This window comes from Bacillus rossius, chromosome 1 (genome assembly GCF_032445375.1).
Source record: "Bacillus rossius redtenbacheri isolate Brsri chromosome 1, Brsri_v3, whole genome shotgun sequence".
NCBI lineage: Eukaryota > Metazoa > Arthropoda > Insecta > Phasmatodea > Bacillidae > Bacillus > Bacillus rossius.
The window spans coordinates 270,924,590-270,940,795 of NC_086330.1; the positions used below are offsets into that span (position 1 = coordinate 270,924,590).

The 16,206-nt window shown below is 35.2% G+C and overlaps 2 protein-coding genes across 5 annotated transcripts in view; one reads left to right on the forward strand and one right to left on the reverse strand.

Moving 5' to 3' along the window:
• The window catches only part of LOC134527597 (large ribosomal subunit protein mL50), a 31,441-nt gene extending 17,316 nt beyond the window's left edge, over positions 1-14,125 (reverse strand). Inside the window, exons 1-2 of the mRNA XM_063360419.1 lie at positions 14,021-14,125; positions 13,776-13,861 (exon numbers count right to left, since the gene is read on the reverse strand). Coding sequence (XP_063216489.1) covers positions 13,776-13,861; positions 14,021-14,095 — 161 coding nt within the window. The 5' untranslated portion in view covers positions 14,096-14,125. The remainder of the gene's footprint in view (positions 1-13,775; positions 13,862-14,020) is intronic.
• A 38-nt stretch (positions 14,126-14,163) lies between these two features.
• LOC134527596 (mediator of RNA polymerase II transcription subunit 13) overlaps positions 14,164-16,206 on the forward strand; it is a 265,928-nt gene continuing 263,885 nt past the window's right edge. For all 4 annotated transcript variants that reach the window (XM_063360415.1, XM_063360416.1, XM_063360417.1 and 1 more), the window contains exon 1: positions 14,164-14,370. In XM_063360415.1, the coding sequence (XP_063216485.1) occupies positions 14,302-14,370 (69 nt within the window). In that variant the 5' untranslated portion in view covers positions 14,164-14,301. The remainder of the gene's footprint in view (positions 14,371-16,206) is intronic.

The window sequence follows — 16,206 nt, forward strand, 5'->3', positions numbered from 1 at the left end:
TTTCATTGATAACTAATTATATTTACTTTATAAGTTAAAAGTAAGAAAGTAAACAACATATTTTTAGTTTAAAATGGGTTTAAAATACGAAAAAACATTTCAAAACCTTTTTATACATAAAATCTGATCACGTGGCCCGAAATTCGCCATTGTACTGCGCACGTGCAAATCAATGTTTTCTGCCAAGTCTTCACAAGTTTTTAAGGATTTTTAGTGAAATTTTAGGTCTTTTAAGGGCCTCTATTCAATTAAAAACAAATTAAAGACTTTATGAGGATAATAAGGAGAGCGCACGAGCCCTGTGGAAGGATGGATTGATTGAGCTTAACGTCTCCAGCACATGGAAGGCATTGGAGACAATGAGGGGTCATGTGAAAAATGAGCACTAGGGAATGAACAGGTTAGGGACAAAAACCCGTAGGCACACTGCAGCAGCTGACATGTTTCCCACTTGCGAACAATCCAGGTTCAACTCGTTGGGGATTATCAGTGCCCTGTATTTGGCCAATACAGATTATTTACCTACACAAACGTATTGTCCATTTCGAACGAATGCACATTTAAATCGGTACAGCCTAGTGTCTATTGGATTTAAAATTTTTTAAATCCAATAGACTCTTCCAATTTTATCGCAATATATAAACTGAGACGAGTGTAGCTAATATTTTCCCCAAAATTTAACTGTTATCCCCTAACATGGTAATTACAGAAAAACTCGTTTGCTATTACGTCTGAATTTTAAGCCAGTCTCACACTGTTTTTGTTAATGCACCATAAATTACACACCTTCATACTTTCGTGCTGAATGAAATGTTTTCCTTGAGAACTCACAAAAATATAAATCAATAGAGGGGTTTCACTATAGTATTTTTTTCACAAGCTATTTTTAAATCCAGTGTGTAGCTGAAATTTATTTTCTATAAAATTTACATTCATGAGAAAATCATGACAATTAAATGGAACATACTATAGTGACATTTTAAGTCAGTACACACACCATGGATGCATTTTCATCAATGTTAGCAGTTAAGTATGGAAGAAACTGCATCGTCTGTGACAAAAATTTTGGGTGATAATCATCAAGAATATATTCATTGGCTTTCGTCTAACTCGACCATCAGGTAAAAATAATAAGGCAGGCAAGAGGTTGAAGGAGTCAAAAAGTTCAAATAAGTGCCATTTCAAAACAACAAAAACTTGAATTTTAAAGACTTTTTCAAAAAGATGTGAAATGATTTAGGAAAAAAATTAATATATGATAAAGTAAACCCTAATTAAGACTCACATTTTTCTAATTTTTAAATATTTAAATACTTAAATAATACACACCCTTTAATATAAACAAAATACAGTTTCCATGACTAGACTTATAGATAAAAAAAATATACACGCTGAATAACACTGATTGTAATACATTAAAAATTATGTACAATTTAACTTCAACAGAATTTTAGGTGACATTCTGTTGATTGTTTGGTGGACACAGCTGACAGATTTCTTCTGACAATGCTACATCCTTGGCTTTTTTTAAACACTTTAAATAACTTTTAATTCATTAATTAATAATTATTTTTAGTGCTAGCCACAGTGACAAAGATATTACATGTCCATGAACAGTTTGGCATAAAAACAAAGACAGACAAAATACACACAGATATTAACGTTTAAAACACCAATTTTATCCATGTTATTAAATGCAAGTAGTGTGAGGTGCAGATAGATCAACGGATCACCACTGTCACAATATACAACAAAAACAGTTCACTTAATAAAGACAAAACCACTATATTAGGTACTAAACAAAAAAAAAAATGCAGCAAAAAGGACAAATGGATATATGAGAATTATTTTGGTTATCAAATTTGACATCTCTCTGTCGATAATAAGCATCGTGGGCTACGCCGCAGACTGACAGATGAAGGTTCATTTGTAACTTCAGAGCAGCTCCTCTGTCGAGCTATGCTGTCTCAACATATAAGTCATCAGAGACGATGAAAGATAATAATGAGATGCTAATGCAGCACTGAAGAAATGAATGGGTGAGGGGAAAGGGGAGAACCCTGAGGAAATCCCACCACTGGCTCACTGCAACGTTTGCCATTTTTTCCACTTACGAAAAATCCTGATTCGACCTCGCAGGGAGTATCTCCTGACTTGCCTTTGCAGGAGGCGAGTGATATTACTACATGATCAACATTACCACCGATTACAGTGGGCTCCGATACACTTGGGGTTGAATCTGTGCTCATAAACATGCCATTTTAATCTACGAGTCTTGTGAGGGTGTGTCGGTATATATCTGCACAAGGCAAAACTAAACAGAAATTGCAGTGATGAGAGAGGTGGGAGGGTGGGGATAGCTAAGGCGGCGAGTTGTGACGGAGAAGCCTAGACATAAGAGGGAGAGCTCTAAAAAACATTTTTAAGGAGAAAAGGAGAACAGCAAGGGGGAAAAAAATCTATGGTAGTGAGAATGACAGGGAAATGGAATCCCTTTGATGAGAAGTGAGTGATGACAAGAAGTGTAGCTCAATTCAAAAAAAGAGTGAGAGGACAGTGAATGATTGCCACCGGTCTTCAAATTCAAACATAACCTTCACTTTGAGTTATGGGAACATAAAGTCTAGAAACTAATATAAATTATCCCCAACAATTCCTCCGCCGGTTTCTCGCCAGGCGTGGCTTCAGGGTGAGGAGGGACCTTCTCCCCATTTCCCAATTTCCGAACTTCGACCTAAGTTACGAACTTCAACCAATAAAAAAAAAATTTCAAAATCCAACAATTTAAAAAACCTAAACAGAAAATATTTTGAACAAAATTTATATATAGTTATGTAGGTTATAATTGAATTGCAGTTTTATTACTAGCATACTAGTAGTCATTTGCATTAGCTTAAAAAAAAAAAGAAGTTAAAAAATTGTTACTTTGTTGCTAAGTTGCAGTCTTTTGTTCATAAGCTATCAGGCTAAAAGATGCATTAACATGCTTTTTAAGATTTAAGAATTAGTATATTGGCGACTTTTACAATAAATATATGTATTTTACTTTTAAGACAAAGTACTAGTAACTTTAGACGGTATTGGCAGTGGTAGCAGTAATGATAGTGCACTCTGGTTGGCAAAGGAAATGGAGATCTTCACAGAACTGGCCGAGCAAGAGTAAAAGATGTAAACCAACAAAGTGAAGGTTTCCCGTTATCCTGTCTGAATCAGACATGCTGTCAGCCTTTGAGCGAGACCCTTCTCCCTGCGACATACTGCAGACATTCCAGCTACAGGCAATAACACTGGTCGCAGCCCCTCCCGTTACCTCGTGACATTGCTAAGGTTTGGAAAAATAGGTGCATAATATATATACTTTTAATAAAAACGGTTTGTAAATGTAATTATTTAAATTAACATTTTGCTGTACAATGCAAAATTTTTATGCAAATATTGTTATGCAGTAAAAAATTACTAAAGCAATGTTTGTTTTTCAACTTGTGGCTTGCTGTCAGGCCACAATAATTTTGTCTTTAATTTATACATAAAATACTTATCTAATGTTGATATATGTATTATAATTTTATTGTAGTTTTAATTTATTCTGGCAGTCCAAAATTTAGGCAGATAATATTAATGATTTTTGTACATGGTAGTCTCTAATTTTTATTACACGTATTTGATCAGTGTTAAATGTAAGAATGAGACTTTTATTAAATGTAATTGAACATATTTTTATGTCAGACACTGCAAGGACTGAGACACTGAGGCGGGAAGCATGACGCAGCAGCGCGGGCAAGGCTACTTTGCGGACTTTGGTTAGTTAATTACCTGGCAGATAGCAACACAGTGGGTTTGATTATAAAAAAAAAACTGCAAACTGTCCGAGTGCGAACTGCACCAAGTGGAGGCGAGGGACTTGTGTTTTAATCAGCAACACGTGTGTAGGTATATTGGACCACGGTGGCTCATGGGAGCCGTCACCACGATGCAGAAAGTCGGAGAAGTGGTTACGAAATGTGGCTGCAAGTTGGAGCTTTTGTGGAAGAAACTGCTCAGAGTGATTTGCAAGTCTTTTATCGACAAGTCATATATATTGGCTTACGCAGCTACAAACTGTAAGTTAAACTGTTTAATTTATTGGTATGGTAAAGACATCCACCAGGACTGACAGTGGACATTGAGCATGCAGGATAAGTAACTGATGTGCGAATATATAATTGCAGTAAATCAACATGTTTGCAATTTTATAAACGTCATCATAAAATGCAATGTATGCCCTTCAGTTTGTATCAAGTGCATGCCATTTTATATAATTTTATAATGAAATACCTATTAAAATGTCTTGAGGAGCAGTGCAGTTTTCTATAATATTTGCTGTTCTTTATTTTGGAGACTCAAGTTGGGGTGTATGTGTGTTAATGAGGCAGGATGTTAAGCAAGAAGCTTGCTGGTGCTTCTAGAATGGTATTGCCTCTAAGCGCAAGACTGTGAACTGGCACACAGTCTTCTCGTCATCACAGGAAAACTGTGAAATTTGAGCAGTGACCATAACATTATATGGCGGAGAAATGAAAATAAAGGCGTAATGCAAGGCTCTTAAGTGATTTCAGGAATCTGTACTGGTTTTTTAATGCTATAGATTACTCTGAAAACATGCCTTTTTAGCCATTGTAACTCTTCTGAATTTACAGTTTAAAAATTTAATTTGAAACCAAAAGTACTTTTCAGCCCTCTGTGAACTCTTAAAAGCTTTTCATAAACATACCCCACACTGATATCTTCAGTTTGCATATCGCGTTGTTTTTCCTGAAGCTCTAAACACCGTAAGTGTGAACAGGCAGACGGCACCCTTAGGATGCCCTTTGTGATTTATCAAACTTTTATATAAAAAACTGCAGATCACAAGAATTTCAAGGATTATTTATTTGAGATCAGTTTTAATGATATTTGTCATTAACTGCAAGTTGGTTAAAACTATGAGCCTCATTTTTGCTAGAAAAGAACTGGGACATTTACCAACATTCTGAATAGCATCCTTTTTTGGAGTATACTTTTAATATTCATATTTAAGATATCTGTGTTAAATATTTGTTTCTCCCAGGTTAATACTAATAGTTAGATTTTGTAAGAGCATGAGACTGCATTTTATAATCATTTTAGTTAATGTAGTGATATTATTAGATCATACATTTTTGTTTATTAAACTCTTTTTTATAGTAATCTCTCATTCAAATTAGTATCACAGCCATGTGGAAATGATTATTGGCAAAGCCATTTATTTCATGACTTTTGGTATTAATAAATAAAGTTAATAATTTGTACCAGTATTTCTTATACCCTATTCCATGTTACATCACTTCAATATTTACTCTGCTGATCTTTAGTTTGTCGTGTTTTATTTCATACCATTGCTCTCAGGAGTTACCCTAATTTTTTTTTTAATATAAACTCTTTCTCGTTTAGTTAAAAAGATTTGCTTTATACTGTGTGGAACTCCAACCAGGAAGCGGTGAAGAAGTGTGTCACATCTGCTAATGCTGAAATACTAACAGGAGTGGCCACACGCTTCAGTCATATTATGGTAAGAGTAGATACCTAAATCACAAAAAGCATAACATCTTCTTTAAATTATTTAGATTTTGGTTCACAAGAACATTTAAAAAGATTTTAATATTCTACAAACAATAATAGCTGCAGAAAGTATTAATTTTAGAGAGCATTTTAACTATATACCTTATAGAAATAAACTGCATCAATATATAAGATTTATGACCTACATGAAGCAAAATAATTAAAGTCCACTTACAGTAATAAATGAATGATATTCTATAAAAATAAATTTAAATATTAATTGCTTAATCAGCAATGGCCTTTAATAATGAGATATCATAATAATAAAGATCATATAAGTTCTGATATTACTTATTTCTGAAAATTAATTTAAATACATATATATTTTTTAATTATTAGGACAGAGGATTGTGACGGCATGTGGTCTCAGCACCAATGCCACAAACCCTATTTTAATATTAAAATAAAGCAATACATAATTGAGTTATGGCTTTAGGAGCTGGGACTTATTATTTCCTCCTCTTTCAAACCTTTTTTATTTTATGGCAAACTATTATAGTTTCTTTATCATCAGTAAAAAATATTTACTTTGAATTTATGGTTTGCAACTATATAAATAATTACAAACCTAATTTTTTGTTTCACTCTTGCAAATCATAAACCCAAATTTTTTCCCTGGATGAGAGAAAATTATTAAAACATTTCTTTTCTCCTGCACAACCTCCCCGAGCAAAAATCTTGGGCTCGAAAAACAAGACAGCCTGCATATTGGTGTGTGAAATCCATCCTCCAGAGGTGACAGTGCCACCGAGGGACCCTTTTCAGTTTGTTATGGAGTAACTGGTCCACAGGACCTTTACTCCCTGTCTAGGCGAAGCGACAGTAATGCCAAATGGAGAAAATAAGAGCTAGGTTCCCCCACCCCTGCTGCCTCTTGCAAGTTTTATTGTGGTGACAAAGTTCACATTCTGCCGCAGTTATCGCTTTGGCAGCACTCTTCTGCTTGCCGAAGGAGCAATATTCTAGAACCCAGCATTAGTTGGAAGTGAAAATCCATTGCAATTAACTTCAAATCATAGTGCATTCCCAGATACTGCAAACATAAATGTAGAAAATACAATTATTTGTAATGATTTGTGTGTATCAAGGTCTAATTATCATCTTTTTTGAAGAATTAGGTATATATTGAGCTGTATTTTCCTAGAAGACTACATATTGGTGCTAAATGAGACACAAAGATGGCGGACCTACGTGAAACAACATAAACCTGTATTTAGTCACTTTTGTAAGCATACATACCAAACGTGTTGGTGTACCAAATGAAACACTATGATCGTGAAACTACCCTGAAATATATTTGGTAAAATAAAAAGTAATATCAAGTTTTAAAATATTTAATAACTCTGGCATTACAATTATATTAATACATACTCTCTTTCTAAATTTCCATTTGGCTTAATGCCAAAGCGGTAGAGCAAACAACTGTTAACATCAAGGGATGTGGTTCAAATCTTATCACTAGGAATATATATATTTTTTTTAAATAACATTATAATATAATAATAATGTTGAATCAGCTAAATAAGATGTTTGTTTGTAGAAAGTATTTACAGACCGATTTTAGTCGTTCAAGAAAAAAAAAAAATACAAACATGTACTTAGTGTGATCCGTTTTAGAATTTTTCAGGTTAATATCTTAGGAATGCCATACATAAACTTCTAACGTGTTCGGAAACTTTATAGTATTAACTGATTAGTAAATTTTAACAAGATGGGTAGTATTCTACTAAAATTCCTTGTAGAAAGTCCTAAGTCAGTATTTTATCCAAGCCATTTATAATAGTTCTAATAGTGCTGCTATGAGAGGCGAGCAGTATTTATGATAACCGGTATATACAACGGTTATGAAACAATAACCATTTCGTCATGTTGCTGGGTCTCTGATAATTGGTTATCGAAGAACGAGATTTTAATTGCAGTAGCACATGAACATCACTCGATTTAGGGAGCAAATAAATACTATAACTTCAACTCTTGTGCTGCTGCTAGGTGTCAGGATATGTGTGTTTTACTAGCTGAAGATTATTTATTGCTATCAATAGTATCAATCCTCAAACAGCAACAACTACTTTCTGAACGAAACTATTAATACCATACTTTCCGTTCACACAATTCTTGGTTATACAATAATTCTTGATTAGCAGTTGACATTTTTAAGTTCAAGTAATTAAGCAGCTTTTAAGTTCTTCAAGTAAAAGCAAATCTTAAAAGTAACATTTTATACCAAAATTCTCTGCTTGCAATCAACGTAAACAGTTCCTTGCTCGCGATCGATATAAACAGTTTTGTGCTCAAGATCAACATTTTAACCAATTCTCAGTTTTGACAACTATCAGGAAGTGGCAACTATTCACTATTTCATAACTGTTTGGTTTTAACAAATTAACAGTTTAAGATTGTTTCATCTGTGCATCAATAGGCTATAGCATCTGCACATTAAAATAAAGCGGAATTGAGCTAGATTAAATAAAAGGTGTCATTCAGTAATTTTTATGCAAATTCGTATCTATGCAAATAAATAAGGTGCTTGTATTAAATTATATATATATATAATTACATCTGCAATGGCGACTAAATATTCTTTTCTTTTGAGTGAAAAAATAAAGTTTTATTTTAATGCCAGTTCTAAAATCACGCAATAATTTAGATCGCTCGAGTCATTTTTTAGTTGCTCTTTGAAATGGGAATAGCGAATGATTGAAAACAGACCTTCATGCCTAATAACTGATTACGTTAAACATCTAAATAACCAATTATTTAATAGAAACTGTAACTGCCAGAACTGGTATTGGAAAATAACCATTTCGCTCATCCCAGCTGCTATGTGCGTTTGATGGTGGCAATCAACGTTTAAGATTATGTCAGCAAATTCTAGCGGTGCGTGCAGAAAGTATGTGTGTGACTCTCATTCAGAAATCTTGATATTTTAAAACAAATATTTATTTATTTATCACTTTATTTATCACACTCAGCATTGTTTTTAAGAATTCTACGTTAAATTTTGTATCCCAAGTTTTGCATTATTAGTTTCTTTGCAAAATGAACAACATGAAAACACATGAATTTGCTCATTACCAAGGTTAGATGTTTTCACATCACTAGCTAGTACTGAAAAACTTACATTTTTTATATTAGTATTATTCACTTGTGACAATGAAACTTTATCCTGGTACAAAATAAGGTTATATACATGCACTGTTAGAATCTCAGACTTGTCTCCCCTGGGTTCTTTATTAACAAGGCTTACATTATCCTACTTAAAAATCAAATATAGCAATTAAATAAAAGGAAAAAAGTACATAATTTCACACAGACAACTAAATTGACTTAATAAAACTCTGTACACAAATGAACTAACATCTGCCAAAAATTTATATTTAGCGCTCACTCTTAAGGTACCTACCTAAGTATGTTACGGCCGGGCCAAAACTATTAACTAAGACTAACTGGTGCTAATCAGTGTGGAAAACCAATCAGAGTGGAATACGGTCTTGGCCCTGGCCATAATGTACACCTCGGACTCGCATAACGCGAACAATTGGTTCCGAGAAATACTTGCGTTAAGTAAATTTGCGTTACGCTAGTTCGGCTATCCCCGTTAATAACAATGTTATTTTACATGGTACGGTTTAGTGAACGCACAAAAAAATCCTTTTAAGTACGAAGGGAAAGTAATAAAACTGTCACACGTAGTGGTAGAGAGCATCAGTCGTATTAACTTTGAGGAAAAAACATCTAAGAACAATAATGAAACATGGCACAACTGTTTGGGCGCACACACACCAAGTTAGCTTTGAGTTTTCCCTTAAATTCTAATGTGTGTCTGTTAAAAAAAAAAACCCTAAAACAAAAAAAATGAACTCGTAAACACACATGACATACGTTGCAGATTGCTTTACATAAATGGAAAAATTAACGTAGATTGTCCGGAGAAAAAGCGGATGTGAATGTAGTCGCTTCTTCCTCCACGAGTGAAAATGTAAACAAGCTGTCTTTGTGTTCGAGTACAGCAGGGGGTGAATCAACTTCCTGTTTTGAAGTGGGAGGGGTAGCTGGCGTGTCACAACCTTCATCTTCTCTTTCCCAAGCTGACGCCGTCACCTCGTTCACAAGGTCTGCTCTTTTGGAAGTCGATGCAGGCGCAAAAAACTTTCTAGCAGTGTTTGTGTTTTACTTTTTTTTTGTGTTAGTACAAGTCTTTGTACACCTGTATACCTTATCGATTTCTTTTTTGAAGTTGTCACTTCTTTCTTCGTTAGGATCATTCTCCTCTACAATCATACAAACTTCATTTATTTTGCAAAAAAATGTAGCCAGATCTGTTGATGTGAGGACTCGTTCAGCTCTAGGTGACATGTCTTCTGTTGCTTCCTGCTCTGCACGTCTCACCTCATCCTGTTCAATAAGTTCTTGTGCGGTCAGTACTACATCATGGGAGTTAATGTGTTCATTCACATCTGTTGTGTCAATTTCTTCAAATCCAAATTTTTGCCCATATCCATTATATCCTCTGCTATTTCCTCTAGCCGACTCTCAACTGGCTCAAAGCCAGGGAATTCCTCTCTAAAGAATGGACACAGCTTCTTCCAAACACCACTTAGACAAGATTTTTTCATCTCATCCCAGCTTGCAGAGATGTTATCAATGGCATTTTTTATGGAATACGACTTCCAAAATTCTTTCAGCGATGGTTTCCCTTCCCATCCGTCGCTTTGATTACCTGCAGAAAAGTGCGTCGTAAATAATATGCTTTGAATGTTGCAATCGCCCCTTGGTCCATAGGCTGCATCAAAGAGGTTGTGTTTTTCGGCAAAAATACCACCTTAAAATTTTCGTTCAGGTCTGTCAGGTGAGTTGGGTGGCCAGCAGCATTGTCTAGAATCAGCAATGCTTTGTTATCAAAGTTGTTGTCTTTGTTGTACTTTGTAACATCTGGTACAAAATGTTTTGTAAACCAATCTGTGAAGACAGCCTGTGTAATCTTTACGATTTGCCTTCCAGATTACTGGCAAATGGGGTTTTGAGCAGCCTTTGAGTGCTATAGGATTTTCTGAGTGGCACACTAATAAGGATTTTAATTTATTATCTCCCGTTGCATTAGTGCCAAGCAGAAGTGTAAGCCTATCCTTGGAAGCCTTAAATCCGGGGACAGTATTCTCCTCTCTCGAAATGTAAGTCCTGTCAGGCATTTTCTTACAATATAGACCTGTCTCGTCTGCATTATACACTTGTTGAGGACTGAATGATAGGATATGATGCAGCTGCAACTGAATCAGCTCTAGCTGCTTCTCCTTTCTTTTTAATAAAGGGCATGTTGTACCTATCTATGAACCTTGAAAACCATCTTTTACTTGCTGTAAACACTTCACTACTATCGGGGTACTTAGGTTTTAAAGCAGTAAAAATGTCTAATGCTTTTTCTTTTATCACGCCCCAATTAACACCACACTTATCTTTACCGTGATTTTTTTTAAACACCCATTCACTGAGCAGTCTTTCAGTGTGAATCATGATGGGTGTTCGGTTCTGCACTCTCACCTCCGTGGATGTTAATGCATTAGATGACAACAGTTTCTCCAGTTCACTTTTATTTTTGATAATGGTCTGAATCGTAGATTCACTTAAGCCTAATGCGCGACCAATTGCACTGTTGCCTTCATGGTTTTTAGAACGCCGTACAACTTCCAACTTCATATCTAAAGAAATAGTTTGTCTTTTTGCTACCACTTTATCAGACTGTACTTCTTTTGCACGTTTCATAATTATTACATATGTACTGCGAACTTTACCACGCACAACAAAATGACTAGCTGATTATAAAGTGTACAACAAAACAAAGCTTGACGATAACTAGTATATCTACAGTTGCCTGGGAAGCGCTTTGAGTCATGAAAACGACACACACACGTAGCGGACGGGTAAGATAACATGATAGCTGAGACTGCTTTTTCCTGCGATAGTTAACGCGCCGAGCTCGGCTAGACACTGCCCGAGCAGCATTCACACTGTGTATCCGATGATGCAGCAACACCCCGCGGCAGTAAATTTATACCAAAAAATTAATTCTCACCTCGCGTTATGCGGGTTTTTATTTCGCACTATCTGAAACCATTCCACAAAAATTGTTCTCACGTTATGCACATTTGTGTTAGTTGAACTTGTGCTATGCGAGTCGGAGGTGTACGGACATTAAACATTCCTGTCTTTTTTAAAACAGCTTTTGCTACAATGTATTCCTAAGGATATCTGGAGAACCACAGGATTATGATGCAGTTAGTATTAAGTAAACAGGAGGGCAGCGAGTACAGAATATGGGATCTATCTCACTGAAAAAGTCTTGATTACGCTATTAAAGTTCAGCGGAAATTTACGTCACTACATAAACATTACTGGTAATATTTACAATAAATTTACACCATCTATTAACCCAAAAATACCATATTCAAAGTTTTTCTGGACTGAAGCATGGCAGTGCCAAGTTATTGTACAGATGAACATAGAATGGTTAGTTACATTTCAATTTCTTGAACATATCTAACTGGTCCTCAACATAACCATTAGAAATAAACAAGGCATTGAATAAATTCGTTTTCAGGCTTTTCCCTTTATTTTTAGAGTGGTGGCCCTGCACTAGACAATTACCCTTCATCCCAATACTTTATTTTGTGGTTTTAGTCTTTGAAAAATTAGTATAAACAGAATAAAATCTGCAATAGCAAAAGAATTGAAAGATTGAATTTTTTCTCCTTCAGAAACTAGACCATAATGTTAATAGCTTTAATTCCATTATGCAAACATAATAAACAAAAGAAAATAATCTTCAGCACAATCTAATCAAAACACACATTTACTTATTAAAATAAGTTTTCAAATGATAATGTAGTAAAACGTTCAAAGCTTCAGGCGGGCTGAAAACATGTCACAGTTTTAGCAACATTAAACCAAATGCTTAATAATATGTACAGTTGTAGTTAGAATGAATTACATGGAATTCTACTGTTATGTATAATGTTGTATTAGTTAAATGTTTATGTATATTCTGTCCGGGCTGTAAGTTACAAGGCATGATGATGTGTGAATATGAAGGTTGTTCAATGTTTCGAACCAAATTAACGTGAATTATATAATTATTATTATTATTATTATTAGGAACAATTAAGATAAAAATTATTTATCAGATTGTAAATGACTGAGATTTGTCAGCAATCAAAAGCTTAGGCATACATATATTAGGACCATTTCAAAGAATTAGTTTTAAAGTCTATAAAATTACATGATTTGTACCCTCTCGTGCAATCAAAAATAAAGGACTTTTTAAGGACCTCTTTATTTCATCGCCTACACCACTATCAAGAGATAGAAAAAAATGTTTTTAATATCACAAAACCCCTCAAGAAAATAACGATGTTAAATAATTAATGCATAAAAAAAATAATTTTCTGGTTAATTAAATTCTTAGTTACACCCCTATTGTCCATTATTATCTCTGGAATGTATCTAACCAAAGCCTAGTATGTAACTGAAATTTTAAGCCCTAACATTTAATTTGATCACATTTTCATTTAATTTATAAGTTCAAAGTAAGAAAGTAAAACACATGTTTTCAGTTTAAAGGTAAGATACAAAATACAAAAAATAAATTAACAATTTTTTATTTATAAAATCTAATCAAATGGCCCAAAATTCTCTAATTGTACTGCACATGCACAAAGCGATGGTCGTGAGGACAGTAGGGGAATGGAATAGGCTGGAGGAGGAGTATGTGGCGGCTGGGAGTGTGGACCAGTTCAGAAGGAGAGTGAGGGGGAAGTAGGGAGAATGCTTGCCACCGGGCACTTTGTACCCAATTGCAGCTAATTTAAATTAATTTTAATTGATTTCTCCCAAGTCGAAAATAAATGAACACTAAAATGTCCCCATTAATCCATCACTTGTATGCTAGTATTGCATGTCAGTCTTTATTGAGGAGTTTTTCATGTTTTTTTGTGTGAAATGCAAACACTTTTAAGGGTCCGTAATCAATTAAAGGCCAAATTAAGGACCTTTAATGGATATTAATGAGGTGTACGAACCCTACATTAGCAAACGTTAACGCCGCCTTGTTGTTGACGTCATAATATTTCGGTATCGGGATCTAGATTACTTCCAATTCATTTTACCCTTTGGCTGCAAGTGATTCCGCTCTCGATTCCAAACGTATATGTTTGAACGGCCTCACATCTCTCTTATATTGTCGGCAGAATATCTGTAAGCAAAATAACAAATCTTTGCATGTAAACACATATTAACAATTGTCAAACCACTTGTGGAAAATGTTTCGAAACATTTCCTAAAGAGTTTGCGAAATATTAGACAAAATGTTAAAACACGTAAACTGTGCACGAGTTAAATAATTACATCTAACCATAAAAACGCAAGGTACTGAATTTCTCAGCTCTTGGCTTGAACATAGCAATCCATGCTTCATGAGCGCCGCCATGTTTATTATAGTTGTACCATGTGATACACAAGAACCAATAACAACCATGGACCATCTGCGCTTGTTGTTTCCCATCCGCCATTTTACAGTCGCCATTGAAAGGTGAAAACGGCACTGCGTGTAAATTATTGAAGGTTTAAGTGGTTTTAAATTAATTAAATCGAGTGGATAGTGGTTAAAACTACATATAAAATGATGGAACAACCATGACGCATCCAAATCATCAGACCAACGGCGCCAGTTTGGAGGATTGCCATACAAATTTCTTTGCCCTGGTGAGTTGATTTATCAAGTTTTCTGTGTTTTAGAAACGTAGTCAAATTATTTATTTGACAAAATTTGTTTTTATCATGTATGTCTGCATTACTAGCCAATGTGTTTTTAATTTTTTTTTGAATTGTGTACCGTGTATATTCTTGGTACGTGAAACACTATCCTTGGGAACTTTCAGCTGTCTAGTGTCACGCTTCGTATAGCCCGGTAGGAGAATACGCATTTCGCACCTTTCTGGAGCACTGCCCCAGTTTGACTTTATGTATACAGAAATATAAATTGAGTTGTATAACAACTTTATGAATTTTGCTACTATAATTCTGGCGTGTTGTGAGTGTAGCAACCCATGTGTTCAATAACGTATGGCACTAAAACTATTAGTCGTGACAGTTATCGTACATAATTTGTATTTGCCCTCATTGTCTTTTTAGGTTAATCTTTTTTTTTTACCAATTTTAATACAATGCAGTCTTCTACAGCTATAATGTGCCTACTTTGTAGGCCGAGAATGTTAAACTTGATACAACTGTCAGGAAGTAAATATGGTTATTAATTCAAACATATAAGAGTTTAGGTTATATAAGGTACTCTATTTGAAGCTGTCATATTTTCGTGATATTGTTTGTGACCACTTGTAACTTCAAATTGCGTTTTTAAAAGTCATGTTTGTTTCTATGTTTGGTACGAACGGTTTTAAATCATTCGATAATAAATTATCAGATATATCGTGCGTGCTCTACATAACTACCTCAGATAGCGTAATATATGTTCAGAGATTCCATCCGTAATTTTATGCTAAATGACTTGCTATGTGGATTTGTAGTATAGCAAGTGACCAGAAGGTGCTGCTGCCAGTTGGTGAATCTAGAAATTATTCATGACGGCCAAGCAGCCGCGCGGTGTTGCAACATGTGACCTCGCCCGTGTCTTACCCCCAGAAAGGCCCCAATGCGCCGCGTAAGACCGTTTCTAACCGTCTCCTTATCCTGCGCACTGTGTTTTTATCATATCAAGAATGCGATAGTTTTTTTTGTTCGGCAGAGCGCATAAAGTATCACGTAGCACTAAAACATTGCAATTTGGCAACATTGCTGAGTTGACAGGCGATAGATCTTGGCAGCAGACGAAAAGTGGCGGGAGGCCCTGGTTCAAGAAATAATGATTGTGGCGTATTGGGGGGGTGTACGCGAACGCAACCTCCCTTCCAGTGAGACGCGAGGCGCGCAAGTGCGGAGCGTTACGTAGCATTCTGTCGGCGCGCAAACTGCTACGGCGCTCCGCGAAAAAACTCAGGTTGGCAGTCTTGGATCGTAGTGGCAGCCAGTAGGCACGCACGCTCATCGGACCCCCTCGCTTTCTAAACGCATCGCGCACGTTCCGTACCGCGGACATTGTCTCTTGTCTAGCGGTTTATTGTAACGCTTGAATCCGCCCCGGCATTGAAACGTTGGGTTCATGTAAACACTTATTTGCAAGTCCGAAAATTGTTCTGAAATTTACATTTTTTAAATTTAAAAATTATTAAATTATATTTATATTGGCTTTTTGATTTTTTCACACTAATTTTATGCATGTGGAACAATACAAAATATAATCTTTAATAGTTGATAGAAATTAATATATACTTAGGTAGCCAGTTTTACATAACCAAAATATTCTCAAACTCATGAGTACCTAGTTGTTTGTGTTATGAATCGGGCCAGTAGTGGCATTTTTGATTGGACTATAGAGTTAATTTACTAATCCCAAAGAACCCTAGCATTGTCAAATTCCTACTAGATTCTAAGAAATTCACAAGTGAGTAAGGTCATGAAGTCAAGGAAAATTATGGGTTGAAA